Here is a 23,048-nt window from a genome sequence, read left to right as displayed (position 1 = left end):
GCTTTCTGGAATCTTGCGTCCTCTTGTGGTGGCCGTTGGTATTTCAAGACAACCAGCAATGCTAATGGAGCTTCCCTGCCTGTTTTCATTGCCCAACAATCTCCTTCTCTTAGAATAAAAAATATATATATAATATTTGGGGGTTCTAATTCTATTGTTGTTGCAATACTTGGTCACACCGTATTTGCGCAGCAGTCTTACAGGTGCACTTTTTTGGGGGAAAAATACACTTTTTTTAATAAAAAAATAAGACAACACCCAGAATTCTCTAGGGTGTTAGAATAAAAAATATATATAATGTTTGGGGGTTCCAATTAGAGGGAAGGAGATGGCAGTGAAAAAAAAACACATTAGAACTTCTGTTTTACTTGTAATGCCAACGGCCACCACCAGATGGCGCCAGGTCACAGAAGGAAGCTTGGGAGTTCGCAAAGCCGCAGGCCCGCCATGATCGCGCGGTGGGGGGGCGCACAGAGACACAGGATCCTGTGCCTCCGTGCACCCCCGCCGCACGATCGCGGTGGGCGGTAATTGAGGCCGCAAAGCTGTAGCCTCAAATACCGGCGGACGCTGGCGCCAGGTCACAATGTGGTGCCCGGATTTTGTCGAGCCCTGTGTGTATAATAGGTGTGTATTCAGATTAATGCCACAGCAATACATGAGTAATATGGATTACATGTCTAGTACCAAAGGAAGTAGCATAGGTTTCAAAAAAACATTTGAAGATTTATAAAAATTGCAGAAAGATTTATATCAAAATTGGTGACATTGTCAACATAGTTAAACAGGCAAACATTAGATCACACTGTGGCTAAAGATAAAGGTTAAATACTTCAACAAATGGCATAAAACTGGCATAGTGTATTCATTCTAATACTCTAATGAAAATACAGATCAGTTACAGTGAAAAGGTAAATATATCACCATTTCAAACCCATAAATATAGATATGTTTTTTCACCTTAATGCATTGCATCAGAGGATTAGCAGCCTCCCAGTCCCTCTGTTTACTAACCTGACCCCTCGAAAGTCCCGCGCCATGAACGCTGGCTTCTTGGCTTATTCATTGGTTGATTTAAAGCAGTGCAGCCATTGGCTCACGCTGCTGTCAATCACATCCAATGACGCGGCGCACTGGGGCTAGTGATACAGTGAGCAGCTATAACCGCCAGCTTTATTACAGGAGCGCGCCCGCAAGAACTAACCACCATGCAAGCTCACTTGCATGAAGGTGGTTAGTTCTTCTGGGGAGGAGCCGAGACAGCCGCCAAGGGACCCCAGAAGACCAGGTTCGGGGCCACTCTGTGCAAAACAAGCTGAGCAGTGGAGGTAAGTATAACATGTTTGTTATTTTAAAAAAACACAATTTGATTGACACTAACAAATCCATGGAGGAATGGCTCAAAAAGTGAGGAATATGGACTGGTTTAGTCAAAGCCCTAAATTAAATCGCACTGAAATGTTGAGGGGAGGGGATCTAAAACAGGCAGTTTATACAAGGAAACCCATAAACATCTTGAAACTAAATGGATGGAGCAGTTGTAAAAACTGTCAAAGAATAAATGTTGGTGGGCAACGTTGCAAAACACCTGCAAGAAATTGTTTCTGCTACAGGGGGCAATATCCGCTACTGAGGCCACAGTGTACTTACTTTATCCACAGTACACAATTACATATTTTGACATTTTTGATGAATAAATAAAAATACAAATTGCACTTATGGTTTTATATGTGTATCACCTTTAGGCACCGTTTGAATGTTCACATATGTTGAAAAAAAATAAACATTTTCCATGGGGTATAACTTTTTAGAATGGTTATATATACACTACATTACCAAAAAAATTGTGACGCTTGCCTCAAGTCAAGTTCCTCCACCCCAAACTAAGTCATCCATGTATTTATGGACCTTGTCTTGTGCACTGGGTCAAATCATTTGGTGGAGGGGGGATTATGGTGTGGGGTTGGTTTTCAGGGGTTGGGCCAGTTAGTTTGTTCCAGTGAAAGAAATGCTTAAGGCGTACACACCATCGGACCAAACTGATGAAAACGGACCGAAGTTCAGTTTCATCGGTCCAAACCGTCCGTGTGTACGCCGTATCGTTCTTTTGTTCTTCGGACAAATTAGAGAACTTGCTTTAAAATCGAACCGATGGACCGCTGACCGATGGGTCGTACACAAAAGCATTGGTTCAAAACCCGCGCATGCTCAGAATCAAGTCGACGCATGCTTGGAAGCATTGAACGTAGTTTTTTTCAGCATGTCGTGTGTTTTACGTCACCGTGTTCTGACCCGATCGGTTTTTGGAACGATGGTGTGTACGCACATCAGACCATCAGTCTGCTTCAGCAGTGAACCGATGAACACGGTCCGTCGGACCATTCTCATCGGATGGATCGACCGTGTGTACGCGGCTTAAGGCATCGGCATACCAAGACATTTGGGACAATTTCATGCTCCCAACTTTGTGGGAACAGTTTGGCGATGGCCTCTTCCTGTTCCAACATGACTGCGCACCAGTGCATAAACAAGGTCCATAAAGACATGGATGAGCAAGTTTAGGGTGGAGGAACTTGACTGGGACGCACAGAGTCCTGACATCAACCCAATGAACACCTTTGGGATGAATAAGAGCAGAAATTGCAGGCCAGGCCTTCTCATCCATCTCAGTGCCTGACCTAACAAATCGCTTCGGGAAGAATGGTCAAACATTCCCATAGACACACTCCTAAACTTTGTAGACAGCCTTCCCAGAAGAGTTGAAGCTGTTATAGCTGCAAAGGATGGGCCAACTCAATATTGAACCCTACAGACTAAGACTGGGATGCCATTAAAGTTCATGTGTGTGTAAACGCAGGTGTTCTAATACTTTTGGTAATTTAGTGTATATAAAGATTTCCATCTATTACCCCCTAGCTCCTCCCACTGGATGTGACTTGTTAATTAAACATCCATTACAAGGGCCACATCCTCCCTTAAAGGCAGTTTTTTTTTTTATCTTAATGCATTAACATAAAAAACCTTTTGTGTGTAGCAGCCTCCCCAGAACCCCCTGATTACCTACCTGAGCGCCTTCTCTCTCGAACTAGGTCGATGATCCCCTCAGCCATCCAGTACACGCCTCCTGATTTGAGACAGAGCAGTGGCGCTATTGGCTCCCGCAGCTGTCAATCAAAGTCAGTCAGCCAATAGGGGGGGGGCCAGGTCAGGGCTCTGTGTCTGAATGGATACACAGACCTCTGACTCAGCTTGGGTGACCCCCTGTAGCAACCTGCTGGCTGAGGGGCACTCAAAGGAGGGAGGGACTTAAAGCAGCAAAGAGGGACCCGAGAACAGGAGGATCTGGGCTGCTCTGTGCAAAACCAACTGCACAGAGGAGGTAAGTATAACATGTTTGTTATTTAAAAAAAAAAAAAAAAAACACAAGCCTTTGCAATGAACTGCAGCCTGTGACATATAATAAAGGTAGCAGATGATGTAACTCTCCTTTAACCACTCATAACTGAAATATCTGTTGCTGCTGGATTATACCTTCCAACTCTACCTTTTATCAGTACTATATATATATATAATACGAATATATAAATAAATACACTGTGTCCACTAGAATAATCAGAGCAGCAAAAATGTACCTATAAATGTGAAAAGTGAAAGTCTAAGGCCTCCCAAAATGAGCATACAGTCCATTCCCTGTGTATATAAAATGGCGGTATGATCCCAGGATAAAGATCTTCCATCGTACCTGTGTGATTTCATTCGTACATGCAGTGAGTGTACCTTTCGTCAATGTGTATTGACAATTCTACTCCCATGTTATTAGTCCATTGGTGTTACTGGATTATAGTAACAGACCAAGCTTTGTCATATATAGAATGTACATGTGTCTGATATTCTCAGTAGGGATCTGCCTTGATGAAGGTGGGAAGGCGTCTCTGGACAGAAGGCACATTTGGTGAGCGCAGAAGAGGATTATTCTGCTGGCACTCGAGTCTTTTCGGTGAGAACAGAGTCAAAGGCTGTGGAGAGAATCTTACAGATGGCCTGTGCGTGTTCCTGTATAGTGGAAACAATGGAGCACATTAGTGTCATTAACATACACTCCTACACTTACAGCATACTAAACAGATCTAAAGGACACAAATACTATACATACCTCCGTGCATGTGTTTCTCCCCCCCCCCCCCCATTTGCCTCTTTTGCTGTGGTATCCAGAGCCGATCCTAGGCAGGGTGCACCGGGTGCTTTGCACCCAGGCGCCTGCAGAGGTGGGGGCGCCAAAGTGGCAGAGTTCTCCGCTCCCTCCTTTTCTCCTTGTTTGTGTCTCTGACCATCTCCTTTACAATGTGTGCAGTCTCTGACCATCTCCTGTACTATGTCTGCAGTCTCTGACTGTCTCCTGTATCATGTCTGTAGTATGTCTGGGGGTCTTTCTAACAGAAGCCCTCTCTGTGTCCATCAGAGAGGCCCCTCTCCAGGTCCCAATAAAGTACTCTGCTTCTCTTCCTGTATTTTGTTTATTGTTAAGAGATCACGTAAGGATCCCAGATTAATGAAGACTTTGTGGGGGAGCATCTCTGTGGTTGAGTCATTGCCATAGAAACATTTGTAAACGGGAGGAGTTAGTAAAAATGACCACGCCCATGTGGGGGCACCAGAAATATTTCTGCACCCCAGCTGCCTGTGACCCTAGGATCGGCCCCGGTGGTATCCTAAATAAACCTACCTCTCCAGTGATTCAGCGTTGTCTGCTGTGATCCACCAACACATGCAGGGTCCTGCACTGCCATCTTCTCTTCCTACATCATCAGCCAGCTGGCTGTGTCTATTAGGTTCTTGCAGTGATGCCCCCCCCATGATGCACAACCAGGTCTGCCCCCTCCGGCTGCTGTGTGTTCCTGCCACTGCAGCCTCCTAGGATATGTGACAAGGATATCCCCATGGGCAGTAAGAACAGGGACACGTCTGTCTTGCCCAGCCGAAAAAGGAGACGGGACAGAGCAGACTAGAATAGTAGTGGAAAAAAGTTCTTTGTACATACAGTCAGAGTGAAGGTCTGCTATAAGTACCAAAGCTAATGGATTGTCACAATAGCCAGACAGCTAGCATTTTCAGAGGGGTTTTCCGCTAAGGCCATCCATGTATATATATTACTAAAAATTGCTTTTTGCAAAGCTTGTGATCAGAAAGGCGATTAACATCCAAGATCTATAACTATCCCAAGTTTGTTTCCCGATGCCTTCAAAATTTTAAGATTTACAGGAAGGGGAATAATGGGCCAGCAATAGGACTCCAGCATCTAGCCAGTTATGCAGAACCATGGGGCAATCCAGGCCTGCTCGGTGAGTGCCCAGAGGCAGGGGGACAGAGAAGCTCCTGATCGGCAAATGAACAAGAGAAATGGCCCATGGATACCATTGGGGTTGATTTACTAAAACTGGAGAGTGCAAAATCTGGTGTAGCTGTGCCTGGTAGCCAATCGGCTTCTAACTTCAGCTTGCACAATTAGGCTTTGACAAAAAAAAACTAAAAGTTGATTGGTTTCTATGCAGAGCTGCATTAGATTTTGCATTCTCCAGTTTTAGTAAATAAACCTGTGTGTCACAAAACTCTGATATACAGTATAGAGGCCGTTTGGACCCATTTGTAACCACTTAAGCCCGGACCAAAATGCAGGTAAAGGACCAGGCCCCTTTTTGCGATTCGGGACTGCGTCGCTTTAACTGACAATTGCGCGGTCGTGCGACGTGGCTCCCAAACAAAATTAGCGTCCTTTTTTCCCCACAAATAGAGCTTTCTTTTGGTGGTATTTGATCACTTCTGCGGTTTTTATTTTTTGTGCTATAAACAAAAATAGAGTGACAATTTTGAAAATAATTCAATATTTTTTACTATAATAAATATCCTCCAAAAATATATAAAACAATTATTTTTTTCCTCAGTTTAGGCCGATACGTATCCTACATATTTTTGGTAAAAAAAAAAAAAAAGCGTTTATCGGTTGGTTTGCGCAAAATTTATAGCGTTTACAAAATAGGGGATAGTTTTATTGCATTTTTATTAATTTTTTTTTTTTTTTTTTTACTACTAATGGCGGTGATCAGCGATTTTTGTTGTGACTGCGACATTATGGCGGACACTTCACACAATTTTGACACATTTTTGGGACCATTGTCATTTTCACAGCAAAAAATGCATTTAAAATGCATTCTTTATTGTGGAAATGACAGTTGCAGTTTGGGAGTTAACCCCTTCAGCGCCCCCTGTGGTTATGTTTCACCTAATGTGTGTTTACAACTGTAGGGGGTGTGGCTGTAGGAGTGACGTCATCGATTGTGTCTCCCTATAAAGGGGATGACACGATCAATGCAGCTGCCACAGTGAAGCACAGGGAAGCTGTGTTTACACGCGGCTCTCCCCGTTCTTCAGTTCCGGGGACCGATTGCGGGACCCCAGCGGCAATCGGGTCCGCAGCTTCGGACCGGGTCACGGGCCCGCGACCCACGGCTGGGTAGATGTACAGGACGTGCCGGTACGTCCATCTGCCCAGCTGTGCCATTCTGTGGACGTATATATACAGTGGGTCGCCTCCTACTCATTTACGTCGGCAGAATGGCACGGCTGGGCACAGGCACGTACCTGTACGTCCTCTTTAAGTGCCCAGCCGTGGGTCGCGCGCCCACGACCCGGTCCTAAGCTCCGTGACCGCAGCCGTGGGACCCGCAGACCCGATCGCTGCCGGTGTCCCTCGATCGGTCACAGGAGCTGAAGAACGGGGAAGGGTGTGTGTAAACACACCTTCCCCGTTCTTCACAGTGGTGCCGTCACTGATCGTCTGTTCCCTGATATAGGGAAAGGCGATCAGTGATGTCACATGTCCAGCCCCGCCCCCCTACAGTTAGAAACACATATGAGGTCACACATAACCCCTACAGCGCCCCCTAGTGGTTAACTGCACTGTAAATTTCACAGTATATAATGCATTTTTATAGCATTTTTTGCTGTAAAAATGACAATGGTCCCAAAAATGTGTCAAAATTGTCCGCCATAATGTCGCAGTCACGAAAAAAAATCGCTAATCGCTGCTATTAGTAGTAAAAAAAATATATATAAATACAAATTCCATAAAACTATCCCCTATTTTGTAAATGCTATACATTTTGCAAGAAACCAATCGTTAAACGCTTATTGCGATTTTTTTTTTTTTACCAAAAATAGGTAGAAGAATACATATCGGCCTAAACTGAGAAAAATAAATGTTTTTTTATATATTTTTGGGGGATATTTATTACAGCAAAAAGTAAAAACTATTGATTTTTTTTCAAAATTGTCGCTCTATTTTTGTTTATAGCGCAAAAAATAAAAACCGCAGAGGTGATCAAATACCACCGAAAGAATGCTCTATTTGTGGGAAAAAAATAGGACGCCAATTTTGTTTGGGAGCCACGTCGCACGACCGCTCAATTGTCAGTTAAAGCGATGCAGTGCCAAATCGCAAAAACTGGCCAGGTCCTTTACCTGCATATTGGTCCGGGTCTTAAGTGGTTAATACAGATACTATGCTTAAGGGGTGGGGGAGATTTAGGTGAAAAAGAAGCACTATAGAACTGTGATTGCCTGGACTGTGTTCATGGACTGGTGTGGTGATTCGTGTGGCGATTCCTACCACTCAAAAGTGCTTCAGACTATTTGTAGAATTACTTACCAGAGTGCTGCACTGATACACCCACAGGCTATACTGCTCCTCGCTGGCATCTTTGGTCTTCAGGGCCAACAAGCTCTTTCCTGCCACCAGTCCATCATCGTAGCACACCATGGACACAATGAGATAGAGGGGGTGCCTGTGTAACACATCCTGAATTGGGGAAATATAACAAAAAACATGATACATCTTCAGAAATTACCAAGGAAATACAGCTGCTAGAGGGAAAAAGTGAAGGCGTTGCCTGTGACAACCAATCAGATAGCAGCTATCATTTTCTAAGCTGCACTAGAAAAGTTCTGCTGGAATTGAATTGGTTGCCAATTGGATTTGACAGTTCCCGTGCGGTTTGTTCTGACAGGTATTCTTCAGTAAAACTTTAGTAGATTGTTAAAAGACTCAGGCCCAGATTCAGTAAGAATCTGCGACTTTCTTACACAGGCACAGGGCAGCGTTTTTGCCCTGCGCAAATTTTCTGCGCTGCCCGCGATTCACGGAGCAGAAGCTCTGTAAATTGCGGGGGCGCTGTGTTAACTTGCCCGGCGTGAGGGCGCCTAATGTAAATGATCCCGCCGGGGGCGCATGCTCCGTCGGGAAACTTTCCCGACATGCATTGCGGCAAATGACGTCGCAAGGACGTCATTTGCTTCAAAGTGAACGTGAATGGCGTCCAGCGCCATTCACGATCCACTTACGCAAACGACGTAAAATTTGAACGTCGCGACGCGGGAACGTGGCCACCCTATAGCATTGGCTGCGCCTGCTATTAGGATGTGTAACGTTACGCGAAACCCGACATACGCAAATTACGTAATTTCGTACGCAGGGCCCGCGCAAGTTTGTGAATCGGTGTTAGTATGCAATTTGCATACTATACACAGATCACAATGGGAGCGCCCCCTAGCGGTTTTCGCTAGAATGCAGCCTAAAATCTGCGTGGCATAAGAGCCTTATGCCGCGCAGATTTTAGGCTGCAGTCGGCGTAGCAATGTTCCTGAATCAGGAGCATTCGCTACGCCGGAGCAAGTAAGCAATTGCGCCGTGTAACCTATGGTTACACGGGCGCAATTGCTTCTTGAATCTGGCCCACAGTGTTGTAATATGATGGACTAGATGTTTTCAGACATTGTACATTGCAGGGTGGATATACAACAATGTTTGTTTTATAAAAATAAATAATATTTTTTTTATTTCAATCGATTTTTGTTTATCAAATTTATTTTAATAAAATGCTTTTGGAGTAAAAATCGATCTAAAGATCGTTTTCTATTTAAGATATTTTAACAATTTTGTTTATTCAGCATGAAATGGAGCTTAGTTATGTAGCATGAGGCTGAATATTCTGCAATATTTACATTTTTGGTAAACTCATTCAATGAATCCAACGCAAGTTGAGATAACATGCACTGCATTCATACGATTACACAGTGCCCATGAGATAAACCTTCAGGAGTGTTTCTTTATCCCATTGTTTTGCAAATATATGTACAATAAAAACTGTATGAATCGGTTCTGATATCACGGGTTCACTAACCTGGCAGCTTAGTAATCTAAATAGGAAACCTTTGTTTTGTTTGCAAATATTAAAGATTCTAAATACCAGCAAGAATCAGTCCTTACATTTAAAGGGGAGTTCCAGGCTTTTGTTATGTTTATTAAAAGTCAGCAGCTACAAAAAGTGTAGCTGCTGGCTTTTAATAAACAGACACTTACCTGCTCCACGATCCAGCGGCGCTACGCTCCTCTCCCCCCCCCCCCCTCTTTCCGCCGGCGCCTCCATTCACACTGTGGGCACCCGGCCGTGACAGCGGCTTCACGGCCGGGCACTCGCTGGGAATGCGCGAGCAGCGCTCTGCGAGTGGTCAGGCGATCGCCTGGGACCTGTCACGTGTCCCAGGCGATCGCCTACAGGGAGGGGCCGCCGTAGGCCATATGACGTATTGCCTAAGTGGTCCCTGGACGGAAGGAGGAAGTGGGACAGGAAGTCCCACTCCTACTGAAGCCCCCTCCCCCCAAAATAAAAATGACATGCCAAATATGGAGTGGTTTAAGCGGAAGTTCCAATTGTGGGTGGAACTCCACTTTAAAGAGCACCTGTCATTTAAGATCCATCATGGCAGTGCCTGTTAGCGGGCATCCACTCACCTGCTGCCACCACGTTCCTCGCCTTGTTGTGTCACCGCATTACTAGCCATCCCATTAAAGGGACTGTCGGTGAGTCAACAGCGGGTCAGAGGAGCCGCTGCAAGATAGAGATGACAGTTGCTCTTTTAAAAATTATGATTTAAATCAAGCCTTTTTACTATTGATTTAAATCAAATCCACCCTGGTACATTGTAAACTATTCTTCATCTATTCCCAGTAGTAAGTCTTGACCCTCCTTCCCTTTTTAGCACTTCTTTGTTTTCACCATTTTATAATAGTCTTGTTCCCTATTTATTTTTTTCACAGCTAGTAATACACATCTACAGTATATTCTAATTAAAACATGCCCATTTTTTTTGTTCTTTTTTTTCTCTCTGTATGGTTACTTTGTATGTAATTCTGAAAGTTTTACATAAAAAGAATTTAATAATAAAAAAAAAATGTTCATGCTCCCTTCCTGAGGTTTTCCTCTCTCTCTATAATCTTTCATAGCTGTACTCAAATTAAAAAACTTATTTTCCTTTTTTTGAATGGAATGGAGACCTGGCTAACATACAGTGGAACCTTGGTTTAAAAGTAACTTGGTTTGAGAGCGTTTTCATTTGCGAGCAACTTTTTTTTTTTTTAATTCTGACTCTGTTTGCGAGTGTTGACTCGCAAGACTAGCAGAATTCAAGCTAAATAGGCCTGCAGAACCTCATTTGGCCTGAGGTACACTGGGGGCGCATAAGCCAAGAAGAGCCGAAAATAGGCCTGCAGTACCTAATTTGGCCTGAGGTACGGGGGCGCAGGAGTCAAGAAAAGCCAAACATTGGCCTGCAGTACCTCATTTGGCCTGAGGTATGGGGGCGCAGTAAACAAGCCGAAGTGTCCTCGGGCCTTTTCGGCGCTCTCTGGCGCCCCCCGCCTCTGACCGCATGCGGTATTGCATCCCATTGAAGTCAATGCGGAACAAATTATTTTCGTTTCCATTCACTTCAATGGGAAAACTCTTTGATATGTGAGTTACTTTGGATTACGAGCATTCTCCTGGAACAGATTATGCTAGTAATCCGAGGTTCAACTGTACCTGCTTTATAATAAGAGTACAGCTACACCTAATCATATGTTTATTTACTGATTACAACATACACACCTGGAGATCTGGATTCCTGGATTCCCGACCAAAGCTCTCATGGCAGTTTTCCTGCCCGGTCGTGTGTAGGGGGAAAAAGTCACCGAGCAGGTCTTTGGTTTTCCCGGCAGACTTTTTACCGCCGGGAATCCCGTACGTGTGTACGAGGCTTTACAGTATATAATACTAAATGTGACAAACCAAATGTGACTGTAAAAGAAAAAAGACAATAAAGGCATGCTACTTACATACTGATCAGAGGTAGTTACTTTAACACCATATTTTGAGACAACCATGATGAAGTCTTCATCTGAGGGTACAAAGGGAAGTTTTCCATCTTGCTGAAAAAGGATAATAGAAACATTATTCAAAGATGACTGCAGATTTCATTTCTCTAAACTGAGCAGGTACGTGATGAATTCTAAAGCCTCGTACACATGATTGGATGTTGGCCGAAAATCCGACCGTTTGTACGCTCCATCAGACAATTGTTGTCAGATTTTCCACCGACAAATGTTGGATGACAGGCTTATAAATTTTCCGTGGACAACGGTCTGTTGTCAGATTTTCCAATTGTGTGTAGTCCATCAGACAAACGTCCAAAGTACAAACACGCATGCTCGGAATCAATGCTCACCAAACGCGACATTAGCAGAAGGTGCCCAAAGGGTGGCGCTCAAGAGCTGAAATTTCACAAATTACGTCACTACGTTTGTGTTTGTTGGCTGACAATAGTGTGCCGTTTTGTATGCAAGACAAGTTCCTGGCCAACGCCCTTCGGACAAAAGTCTGACGCTTTGCCTGCGGAAAATCCGATCGTGTGTACGAGGCTTTATTTTCACAAATATGCTATCATTTTATCAACTATCCAAATTAAAATCTTCACTTCCAGTTTCAAAATGAATTATTTTTGCAGGTGGTTATCACATCTCATATTGCTAACTTTGCACCTGCATCATTTCTGATGGATTACAAAGAACACAGCCCTTTACTCATCACCCCCCCTGCCCCCCCCAGCCAGATCTCCTCAATAAGTCCTCTTTGTGTAACATGTATTTTTGGCACTTATCGAACGTATCCAACAAAACCCTTTCAATGGTATATTTACCAGACCAAAAGCGTACAAATAATAGAAATTTCATTGTTTTTTCAGACACTTCAAGTCAGACAGACATCAAACTTCCAAAAAAAAAAAGCACTGTGCAAACTGTTGGCGCTAGATAAATCTTTTGTAATAATACATTTTTCCCTATACACCTTCTCCTTGTTAATACATGTGCTCCCTAAAGGGGTTGTAAAGGTACAATTTTTTCTTCCCTAAATAGCTTCCTTTACCTTAGTGCAGTCCTCCTTCACTTACCTCATCCTTCCATTTTGCTTTTAAATGTCCTTATTTCTTCTGAGAAATCCTCACTTCCTGTTCTTCTGTCTGTAACTCCACACAGTAATGCAAGGATTTCTCCCTGGTGTGGAGTGTAGTGCTCGCCCCCTCCCTTGGACTACAGGAGAGTCAGGACGCCCACTAACACACAGCTCCTTTCTCTATCTGCAATGTATAGAGCGTCCTGACTCTCCAGTAGTCCAAGGGAGGGGGCAAGGACGACACTCCACACCAGGGAGAAACCCTCGCATTACTGTGTGGAGTTACAGACAGAAGAACAGGAAGTGAGGATTTCTCAGAAGAAATAAGGACATTTAAAAGCAAAATGGAAGGATGAGGCAAGTGAAGGAGGACTGCACTAAGGTAAAGGAGGCTATTTAGGAAAAAATAAATTTTACCTTTACAACCCCTTTAAGTTTCATCATATCCTCACGCATACCATCCCCTCTCTGGCACCTTTTCTTGCTTTCCGTCTCCTTCAATTGGTCAGTTCATTACCTGTGCAACATCAATGTAATTGATGAGATCCAAAGGCCCCTGTAGAGGTTTGTTCTCCTCGGGCTGCACTCTTTCAATGGATCCCACATACTTCACTCTGAACTCGGCACACGGATCAGAATTACCGGTGGTTTGTCCTGTGGGCAGCAGACAGGAAAGAGATGAAGGGTGGAAGGATCATTAGTACAGTACTCAGTAATAATTCTCAGTTACTTCTATTGTGTGACGCGGTCTTGTCTTGGACGGTCTGCATCGCGGGTTACAGAACAACCTCTGTAGAGATGAGAGGAAGTGCACTTCCTGTCTGCTTGTTTTGTAAGATATGTACATCTATACTCAGCAATGTTAGGGGTGGGAAGGAAAGCTTAGACCGGAAATGATTAAACATATACATCAAAGCAGAGCAAATACCAGCCTGAATTTCTCCCAACAGTGATCATTTATATTCATTTACACAGCCAGTAGAATATGATGGAGTATATAGAACCTGTTCCTATAATAAAACTACACACCCTCATATGCAATGCAATAGGGGAGACTTACTAAAACTGCATAGTGTACAATCTGGTGCAGCCGTGCACGGTAGCCAATCAGCGTGTTCAATTAAAGTGTTACTAAACCCACAACAGTAAAAATCAGTCTGTATATGCAGCATAGCATGCTTGTTATACTCACTGTGGAATTTAAGGGGTTAATCATCTATTGTGTAAAAAGTCTGTTTTATCCTGTATGCACAGATCATTCCCTCCTGTACTGTCTATCTGGGGAAGGCCAGCTAACACAGGCAGGGTAGCCAACCCGCACATGCTCAGTTCTGTCTTTAACTACTTGCTTACTGGGCACATAAACCCCCTTCGTGCCCAGGCAAAATTTCAGCTTCCGACACTGCGTCGCTTTAACTGACATTTGCGCGGTCGTGCGACGTGTCTCCCAAACAAAATTGACGTCCCTTTTTCCCCACAAATAGAGCTTTTTTTTGGTGGTATTTGATCACCTCTGCGGTTTTTATTTTTTGCGCTATAAACAAAAAAAGAGCGACAATTTAAAAAAAATATATATATTTTTTACTTGTTGCTATAATAAATATCCCATTTTTTTTTTTAAAAACTATTTTTTCTCTCAGTTAAGGTCGATACATATTTTTCTACGTATTCTTGTAAAAAAAAAAAAATCGCAATAAGCGACTGGTTTGCGCAAAAGTTATAGCGCCTACAAAATAGGGGACAGAATTATGATTTTTTTTTACGATTTTTTTTTTTTACTAGTAATGGCGGCGATCTGCGATTTTTATTGGGACTGCGATATTGCGGCAGACATATCGGACACTTGACACAAATTTGGGACCATTCACATTTATACATCGATCAGTGCTATAAAAATGCACTAATTACTGTATAGATGTGACTGGCAGGGAAGGAGTTAACACTAGGGGGTGAGGAAGGGGTTAAATGTATTCCCTGGGTGTGTTCTAACTGTGTGGGGGGAGGGGGCTGACTGGGGGAGGTAACCTATGTACAAGGGACACAGATCGGTCTCCTCTCCTCTGACAGCACGTGGAGATCTGTGTTTACACACAGAGCTTCACGTCCCTGCTGTCACCTGCTGTGTCACCGCCGATCGCGTGTACCCGGCGGACATCGCGGCCGCCAGGTACACGCATCGGCTCTTCAGCGATGCGCCGGGACAGTGTTTACCCGCTGCGCGCCACCCAGTGGCGCGCGCGGGTAATGCTTTTAAAAAGACGTCCACTTGGCACTTGAGAGCCGCGCTGTTGACGTCTTTTGTCAATAGCGCGGGTCTCAAGTGGTTAAAGAGGAAGTAAACCCTGATGGGTTTTTACTTCCTCTTTGTTCCCTGCAATGTAAAAGCATAATGGTCTAGTATGAATCGCATACTAGCCCACTATGTGCCACTTACAGAAGAAGCCTGCGATGTCCCCGCTGTCTAATCGTGTCCATCTTCAATCCCTCTTCCTTCCGGGGGCGTGGACACCGGCTCTGCTATTGGCTGGATGGTCTGTCTATCTAAACAGCATGCGCGCGGGAGCAGACGGTCACGGCACAAGCACCATAAAAAAAGGCACGGATTGTGCCCTTTCTTCAGTGCGCATGCGCCGATTATGTCGGTGCTGGCGTATATGGCGAATATCTCCTAAACTGTAGAGGTTTAGGAAATAATTCCAGTACCTACAGGTAAGCCTTATTATAGGCTTACCTGTAGGGAAAAGTAGTTTTACAGGGTGTACAACCACTTTAATGCTGTAGAGAATATTTCCTTGTTGAGCTGAACTAGCCAGGTCACATGATATTTGCATCACACATGTGGGCGTGTATACAGGCTGTAGTGAAAATCTCCTCCTACCCGAACTCTCAGCACTGGAGAAACTGTGCAGTTTAAACAGATCAGCCAAAAGGGTATATAGTGGCAGTATTTTAATGCAAAAAGAAGATTTATAAGCTGTTGGCACAGATTTTCATAACACTGGGTTTAGTAACACGTTAAGCTTTCACAATAAGACTTGAAAGCTGATTGGTTTCTATGCAGAGCTGCAACAGATTTTTTTGCATACTCCAGTTTTAAGTCTGGTTCACACCTATGGATTTTTTTGTGCATTTTCAGTTTTGCAGAAACTCACTACAATCCATTTAACATGGTTTCCTATGGATGTAGTTTACATCTGTGCATTTTATGGAAAGGGCCAGGGACTTTTTTCTGTTTTTTGGTTCCATAGACTTCAATGGCTCAAATGCGTGTATTGAAAAATGAAAAATGCACCTGGAATACGCAAACTGCAATCTGGATAGGTGGGAACCAGGCTTTCGTAAATCTCCCCCTATGTGTACTACAAGGGACACTTCTCATAGTTCATTAACCACTTCAGCCCCGGAAGAATTTACCCCCTTCCTGACCAGAGCATTTTTTTGCACTGCGTCGCTTTAGCTGACAATTGCGCGGTCGTGCAACATTGTACCCAAACAAAAGTGACGTCCTTTTTTTTTTACCACAAATAGAGCTTTATTTTGGGGGTATTTGATCACCTCTGCAGGTTTTATTTTTTGCGCTATAAACAAAAAAAAGAATGACCGTTTTTGAAAAAAAAAGCAATATTTTTTACTTTTTAAATATCCCCCAAAAATATATATAAAAAAATATTTTTTTTCCCTCAGTTTAGCCCGATACGTATTCTTCTACATATTTTTGGTAAAAAAAAAATCGCAATAAGCGTATATTGATTGGTTTGCGCAAAAGTTATAGCGTCTACAAAATAGGGGATAGATTTATGGCATTTTTATTAATAATATTTTTTTACTAGTAATGGTGGCGATCTGGATTTTTATTGTGACAGCGACATTATGGCGGACACATTGGACACTTTTGACGTTATTTTGGGACCATTGTCATTTATACAGAGATCGTGCTATAAATAGCCACTGATAATTGTATAAATTACACTGGCAGGGAAGGGGTTAAACACTAGGGGGCGATCAAGGGGTTAAATGTGTCCTAGGGAGTGATTCTAACTGTGGGGGGGATGGGCTATAACTGACATGACAGCAATCACTGCTTCCGATCACTGGAAGCAGTAGATCTCTGTCATGTGTCTAGGCAGAACAGGGAAATGACTTGTTTACATAGTTACATAGTCATCTCCCCCTCCTCACTGCAATCGCAGGCGAACATTGAGTTCGCGAGACCCGCGCTCGCTCCCGCTAGGGGGCAAATTCAAAGGGATGTACACGTACACCCATTTGCCTGCCCGTGCCATTCTGCCGACGTATATCGGCATGCGGCGTTCAGGAATCGGTTAAACAGTAAAGTACATGGAATATATCATTCATTTATTTTGTTGATATTTTGAAATAATTGTCCACATATACAACGGACAGGAGGAAACATTTTTAGTATTTATACACATTTAATTATATCCTTTTAATAAATATCTGTGTCAATTGGTACTTCAGGGTAAGGTGATGCACATTTATAAAGTGGTCTATACAGCCATATACTACAGTACGGTGCAATTATTTAATTTACTAAAGGAAAGAATTTGTAGTATTTTTTTTTTTTAGACATACCTGTGAAAAGGATCACATTTATATCAGCTTATCTGTGTGCATGTCAGTATTATATATAGTATGCATGATTTATACTGACAGCAGCATTTATGAAAGACTGAAGGGGGGAAAGTTTGTCTAGAGGTAAGCCAATGAGGAGCGAGCTGCAATAGTCAAGGTGAAAGGTAACAAGGGAGTGAATCAGAAGCTTTGGGCTGTGGTTTCTTAAGAATTGTGGGGTGGATTGGGACATATTTTGGGACATATTTTGGAGAGGTTAAAACGGAGTTCCGGCTTAAAAAAATAAAATAAAAATATTAAAAGTCAGCAGCTACAAACACTGTAGCTGCTGACCTAAGGACACTTGCCTGTCCAGGGTGCCTGCGATGTTGGAAGCCGAAGCTGAGCAATCGCTCGGGTCTCGACTGCCCCCCGCCGCCATCCTCGGTGGGGGAATCAGGAAGTGAAGCATTGCGGCTTCACTGCCCGATTTCCTACTGCGCATGGGCGAGCCGCGCGGAGCTATGTGAATGGAAGGATATCTCCCGGGACACACACAAGGTCCCAGAAGACACTGCTCCCCATTTCCCAGGAGGCAGCGCAAGGAGAAGAAAGAAGACCACCGCGGAGAAGGAAGTGAAGATTAGGACGATCTGCCTAGTAACAGCCACTTCTGTTTTGTTGTAGCCTTTTTGGCTATTTTTTTTTTTTAGGGTGGACCTCCGCTTTAAGGTGGAAAGATTTGCCAACAATTGCATGTGTGGCCAGAAAGAGAGGTGCAAGTCTAGGATTACACCCAGGGCCGCCATCAGGGGGTACAGCCTATACACCTGTAAGGGACCCGAGTGTCTATATGGGCCCAGCCAGATGGGAGAAGGCAGGGGCGGGTGCCGGAGAGCTCCGTGGCTGTGCTGGCTTTCTGTATGAGTGCTGCTCTGTGTCATTGAGCTGACATAGGGCTCATTGCTGCCACCTCTGGCAAATTTCTGCATGTGCACACCTCGTGTCTGCTGCACAAGAGCTGGGACCAGCTGCGAGCGTATAGCTGCTGGATTGGGATGTCTATCTTGGGCAAAATAAATGTTCCTACTGTTAAACCTTGAAAAAAGCACTGATGAATTATAATACACTGTGCATTCTCATATATGATGTTGTACGAGTGTTAAAATAAAAGTGTGTGCACTGAAGGACTTGGTGGCATAGCTAGTGGGTGGATTCGGTGGGACGGCAGTGTTGGTGGTCAGGCTGGGGGGGGGGGGGGGGATGGGAACAGACCTAATGCTATCTAAGGGGCCCCGCAATTTCTGATGGCTGCCCTTATTACCCTTATATAAGGGGGGGAGGCACTAATAGTTGTGCTATTGGCCTGGATGGAAAAATCTGCGACACAGGAATATGGGCTCATTTTTTATTTTATTTTTTTTAAAAGATTGTGTGACATCCATACTGATATCAGTTAGTAAACAAGTGATTTGTGGGGAAACTGAAGCAGTGAGCTGTAGAGTAGATTTAGGCGTTGTCAGAGTACAACCCAGAGATGGGCACAGTGGCGACAATTGATGGCACAGTGGCTGCGTTTGATGGGCACAGTAAGGCTGCAGTTGATGTTTTTTTTTTTTTTATTCATTTGTTTGCTCCCCCCCAAAAAAAATTGGAGCACCAGCTTCCACTGCATAAAAGTATTAAGAAAGGAACTCACCATAGCTCTTGGTAGAATCTGTGTCCAGGCTAGCCACTGTGCTGGATCTGGAAAGGCCACCAAGACTGGAATCTACAGACTAGGAGACATAACATTTACCATTACAACAGTCACTGTGTACATTCTAACTGCCAATTAAATGGCAACCCATAACTTTAGAAGTAAGCTTTGGAAAAAAAAACAAGCCTGATGTCAGAACTGAGAAGATTCTCACAGCCAACAACCAGATGGAACCTTGGAGGTTTGTGTGTTTGTAGGTGATACAGGCCACAGAGAGACAGAAGGTCACACAGCACAGTCTACAGAAAGTGCGCCATTAGTGACCCTGTGTGGATTCTGACTGAAGGCAACTGTATTTAAAAGGAGTTGTAAATAAAAAAAATTTTTTGCTGAAATGACTGTTTACAGGCTATAGAGACATAATAGTTAACTAATTCCTTTTAAAAACGATTAAAAATAAATAAAAAATCAATCATATAATGTACCTGTAGTTTCTAGTTTAGTTGGTGCATGTTGTTTGCTGCCTCTGTGCTGTACAGAGCCAATACAGGGCAGTGATGGTTTGGAAAATGAAACTGATTGGTGCTGAGGGGTTTTAGACACACAGTAATCACACCTCCTTGAAGTTAGTGACCACAGAGAGAAAGCTCCCAGTACTGTGGTTATCAGGAAACCGACAACCAGGAAGTGTGGAGATCAGAGAAGAATTACAGCAACTTGAGAGCAAAAACGAACAATGAGGACATGAAAACAGCACTGTATTATGGTAAAGGAAGCAATTAAGATAAACAAAAAAAAATTCCTTTACAAACCCTTTAAGAGCAAATTCAGATTTACTAAGAGTTCACACAATAAACTGTAGCTTCACCGCAATTATCCGATCTTGTGAGAAGAAAATTCTTGTTTATTTCATCTGCACATATTTGGGTATTTGGTATTTAAAGCGAACACAGCTACAGATTATTTCATGAAGATTCTCTACTCCTTTAGTAAGTCAGCCTCAATCTCTGCGATTACCTGCAGCAAACACTGAGTGTACTTCCTGAGGTCTGTGCGGCACGATACCCCACTTGCTTTATGCATGCCCAATCATATTCAAATTTCCAAGGCAGCTTTGACTCTGATTGGTGGGTTTCTGTTATATCGGGCTGTAGGTGGCAGGCAGCTTGTAGTGTGTGCTCTGCCATAACAAGCATGTGCAAGCCAGAATTGGCCTGGAGCAGTACAGCAAAGCATGGACAAAAACTAAAGTACCAAGCTGGGAGGCTGATAACTATCTACTGTAAAATTAAAAATGTAACTTTAAAATGCAAACAGTTTTACCATAGCAGGCTTGCTGGATAACATTAGTAGCTCACTGAATGAATGGTTTCATCTGTTTCATTACATTTTAAAAGATATTCCTTTTACCAGCTGTGAATTCCTTTTACCCAACATATGAAAAACACCTATGATCACACTGTGAACAAGCAGGACAGATCATAGGAAAAATACACAGAGCCAATCAGAGTGGCTCTGTGCCTTGTGTTAGCTAATCCCAGTTATCACAAATGTAAACAGCACTACTGTTTACATTTCAGAACCCTCCCTTTCCTTTTACTCACAACAGAGGAAGGAGAAATATGTACAGAGAAACCTAGGGATGTAGGCAGCAGCAGATTCAAGATGGGGGTTTATTAAATTGTATAAAGGGATGGTATTTTAAACATGATTTAACCCCCCTCCTCCTCTCTTGAACATCGCATCCCCATCCTGTCTCTGTATTACCTTCGCCTTTATTATCCTACACATTAAAAATGTTTTTCATTATTGTTCTTATTAGACCTAAAAAATAAAAAAATAAACATTTTTTTTTACTCATCTGGAAATGCCTGTTGCTATGCAGTCCCACGAAATCTGCCTTTGGAATCACCTATGATCCTGACATCATCTCCCTCTAATGCTCCTGGGAAATGTGTGTCATCATTTCCCAGGATGCAGTGCGCTACCCAATTATCACTCCCTATCCAAGACTTCCAGGAAGTAAATACTTGTAGGCTTCACAATGCCCACAAGCAAAATGACAACGGTGTGGACATCGTTTTATAAACTATCTTTTTTGAATAACTATGCGGAGCGGCGGCGGATTGTAAAATAAGTGACCGGATTTATATTATAAAAACGCAGGATGAAAGGACATACATTTAAAAAATGCTAATTGTGGTTGGAACCCCGCTTTAACCTATTTTTTTTTCAAAATGTTTGATCTTGTTCCCTAATAAAGTAAGAAACAGAAAGGTGGTTATTAAATACCATCAAAGGAGAGATCTGTTTAAAAAAAAATGATGTAAAAGTTCATTTGGTTACAGAGTTAAAGGATGGAGTAGTTGTCAGTCAAACTATTACAGCACCGAAATCTAAAAAAATAATCCTGGTATTGAATGGGTAATTGTCAGGCAAACTATCACAGCACTGTAATCCAAAAGGTCTGGGGTATGTGCAGACTGGTACTGCTAAAAAAGTGAAATAAAATTTATTTGGGCACAGAATTAAAGCATGGTCAGGAAAACTATCACAGCACTGAAATCTTAAAAAAAAAAAAAAAGGCCTGGTTTTAAAGGGGTATGTACAGACTGGTACGCAAGTGGTTAAGATATGAATACAAATATGTCAAACATATCTACAACCAATAACCTCTGCTGAGTCAGCAGCTTCCAAGTTGTAGGCAATGTTTACCTGACTGGTAAAGGTAAATCTATAGTAAAGCCTATATACATGAATAGATGTGACCTAGTAGCAGACCTCCTTTGGTATATGAAGGGTACACACCTTACTCTTCGTACTGATCTCACTGCTCTGAGAACTGCTGCTGCTGTGTCGTTTTTTCCCCTTGCGGAACATTCTCTTATCTCAATTCCATCCGGGCGTCCTGAGGGAGAAGAACAGGGTGATGTTTCATGAAAACTGTTCCATTCATCATTGTCTACAGCAGGGATCCTCAAACTGCGGCCCTCCAGCTGTTGCAGAACTACAAATCCCATGAGGCATTGCAAAACTCTGACATTCACAGACATGACTAGGCATGATGGGAATTGTAGTTCCTGAACACCTGGAGGGCCGTAGTTTGAAGACCCATGGTCTACAGTACCCTAGAAATGTCATTTATATGCACTATATTGTCAAAAGTATTGGGACATTTGCCTTTAAACGCACATGAACTTTAATGGCATCCCAGTCTCAAGCCTGATACACACAATCTGATTTTTCCATGGACAAAGCATGGGACTTTTGGCCATAAACTTGTCTTGCATACAAATGGCAAAGAATTGTTGGCCAACAAACACGATACTTTTTTTTCAGCTCTTTAGCGCCACCCTTTGGGCAACTTCTGCTAATGTCGTTTTATAGTTAGCATTGCTTCTGAGCATGTGTGTTTGTACTATGGATTTTTTTCCGAATGACTTCTCTACACACGATTGGATAATCCGACAACACACATTTGTTGTCGGAAAATTTTAAAGCATGCTATCCAAAATTTGGTGGCAGGAAATCCGACAATTGTCCGATGGAGCATAGAAAACGGTCGGATTTTCCGACAACAGTCTACCATCATAGAATTCCCATCGGAAAATCCGATCGTGTGTACAGGCCTTTAGTCTGTAGGGTTCAGTATTGTGTTGGCCCACCCTTTGCAGCTATAACAGATTTAAATCTTCTGGGAAGGCTGTCCACAAGGTTTAGGAGTGTGTCTATAGGAATGTCTGACCATTCTTTTAGGAAGCACATTTGTGAGGTCAGGCACTGATGTTGGAGAGAAGGCCTGGGTCGCAGTCTTCACTCTAATTCATCCCAAAGGTGTTCTATCAGGTTGAGGTCAGGACTCTGTGCAGGCCAGTCAAGTGCCTTCACCCCAAACTCGCTTATCCATGTCTTTATGGACCTTGCTTTGTGCACTGGTGCAGTCATATTGGAACAGGAAGGAGCCATCCCCAAGCTGTTCCCACAAAGGCTGACGCCTTAACTAAGGGGCCAAGTCAATCTTTGAAATACATCCCAACATCACAATCCCCCCCCTCACCTCCATCAAATGATTTGGAAAGTGCACAAAGCAAGGTCCATAAAGACATGGATGAGCGAGTTTGGGGTGGAGGAACTTGACCGGCCTGCACAGAGTCCTGACTTAAACCTGATAGAACACCTTTGGGATGAATTTGAGTGGAGACTTCCTCCCTTTCATTCATTGGTTGTCAGTTCTTTCAATCACAGAGGCTCACCATCACATGTGGCCGTTACCTATGGTGATTTGCAAGCAAATACATCCTACTTAGACATGCTTACTCCTCCAGACTGACATTGGACCATCAAGACATGTTGAGATAACTCCTCCCAAGTGCCAGCCCACTGCTTGCATCAAAGATGAGGATGGTTCCTGCCTTTTTTGTTGTGGTTTTTTTATACAAATTTAGTCACTTCTTGAG

At 43.2% G+C, this 23,048-nt stretch overlaps 1 protein-coding gene across 6 annotated transcripts in view; it reads right to left on the bottom strand.

The window, feature by feature from the left end:
- Positions 1–3,397: 3,397 nt before the first annotated feature.
- Positions 3,398–23,048, bottom strand: part of ITGB1BP1 (integrin subunit beta 1 binding protein 1) — a 23,059-nt gene continuing 3,408 nt past the window's right edge. For 5 of the 6 annotated variants that reach the window (XM_040348630.1, XM_040348631.1, XM_040348634.1 and 2 more), the window contains 6 exons: positions 21,400–21,499; positions 18,592–18,670; positions 12,838–12,974; positions 11,207–11,299; positions 7,703–7,852; positions 3,398–4,053 (listed from right to left, as the gene is read on the bottom strand). In XM_040348630.1, coding sequence (XP_040204564.1) covers positions 3,970–4,053; positions 7,703–7,852; positions 11,207–11,299; positions 12,838–12,974; positions 18,592–18,670; positions 21,400–21,471 — 615 coding nt within the window. In that variant the 5' untranslated portion in view covers positions 21,472–21,499 and the 3' untranslated portion in view covers positions 3,398–3,969. Of the gene's footprint in view, positions 4,054–7,702; positions 7,853–11,206; positions 11,300–12,837; positions 12,975–18,591; positions 18,671–21,399; positions 21,500–22,908; positions 23,003–23,048 lie in introns of those variants that run through there. The other variant, XM_040348635.1, reaches the window with a different exon arrangement.

Source organism: Rana temporaria, chromosome 4 (genome assembly GCF_905171775.1).
Source record: "Rana temporaria chromosome 4, aRanTem1.1, whole genome shotgun sequence".
NCBI classification, from domain to species: Eukaryota; Metazoa; Chordata; class Amphibia; order Anura; family Ranidae; genus Rana; species Rana temporaria.
Note: the sequence above shows the minus strand (reverse complement) of the source record. Positions and strands in the feature narration are given on the sequence as shown.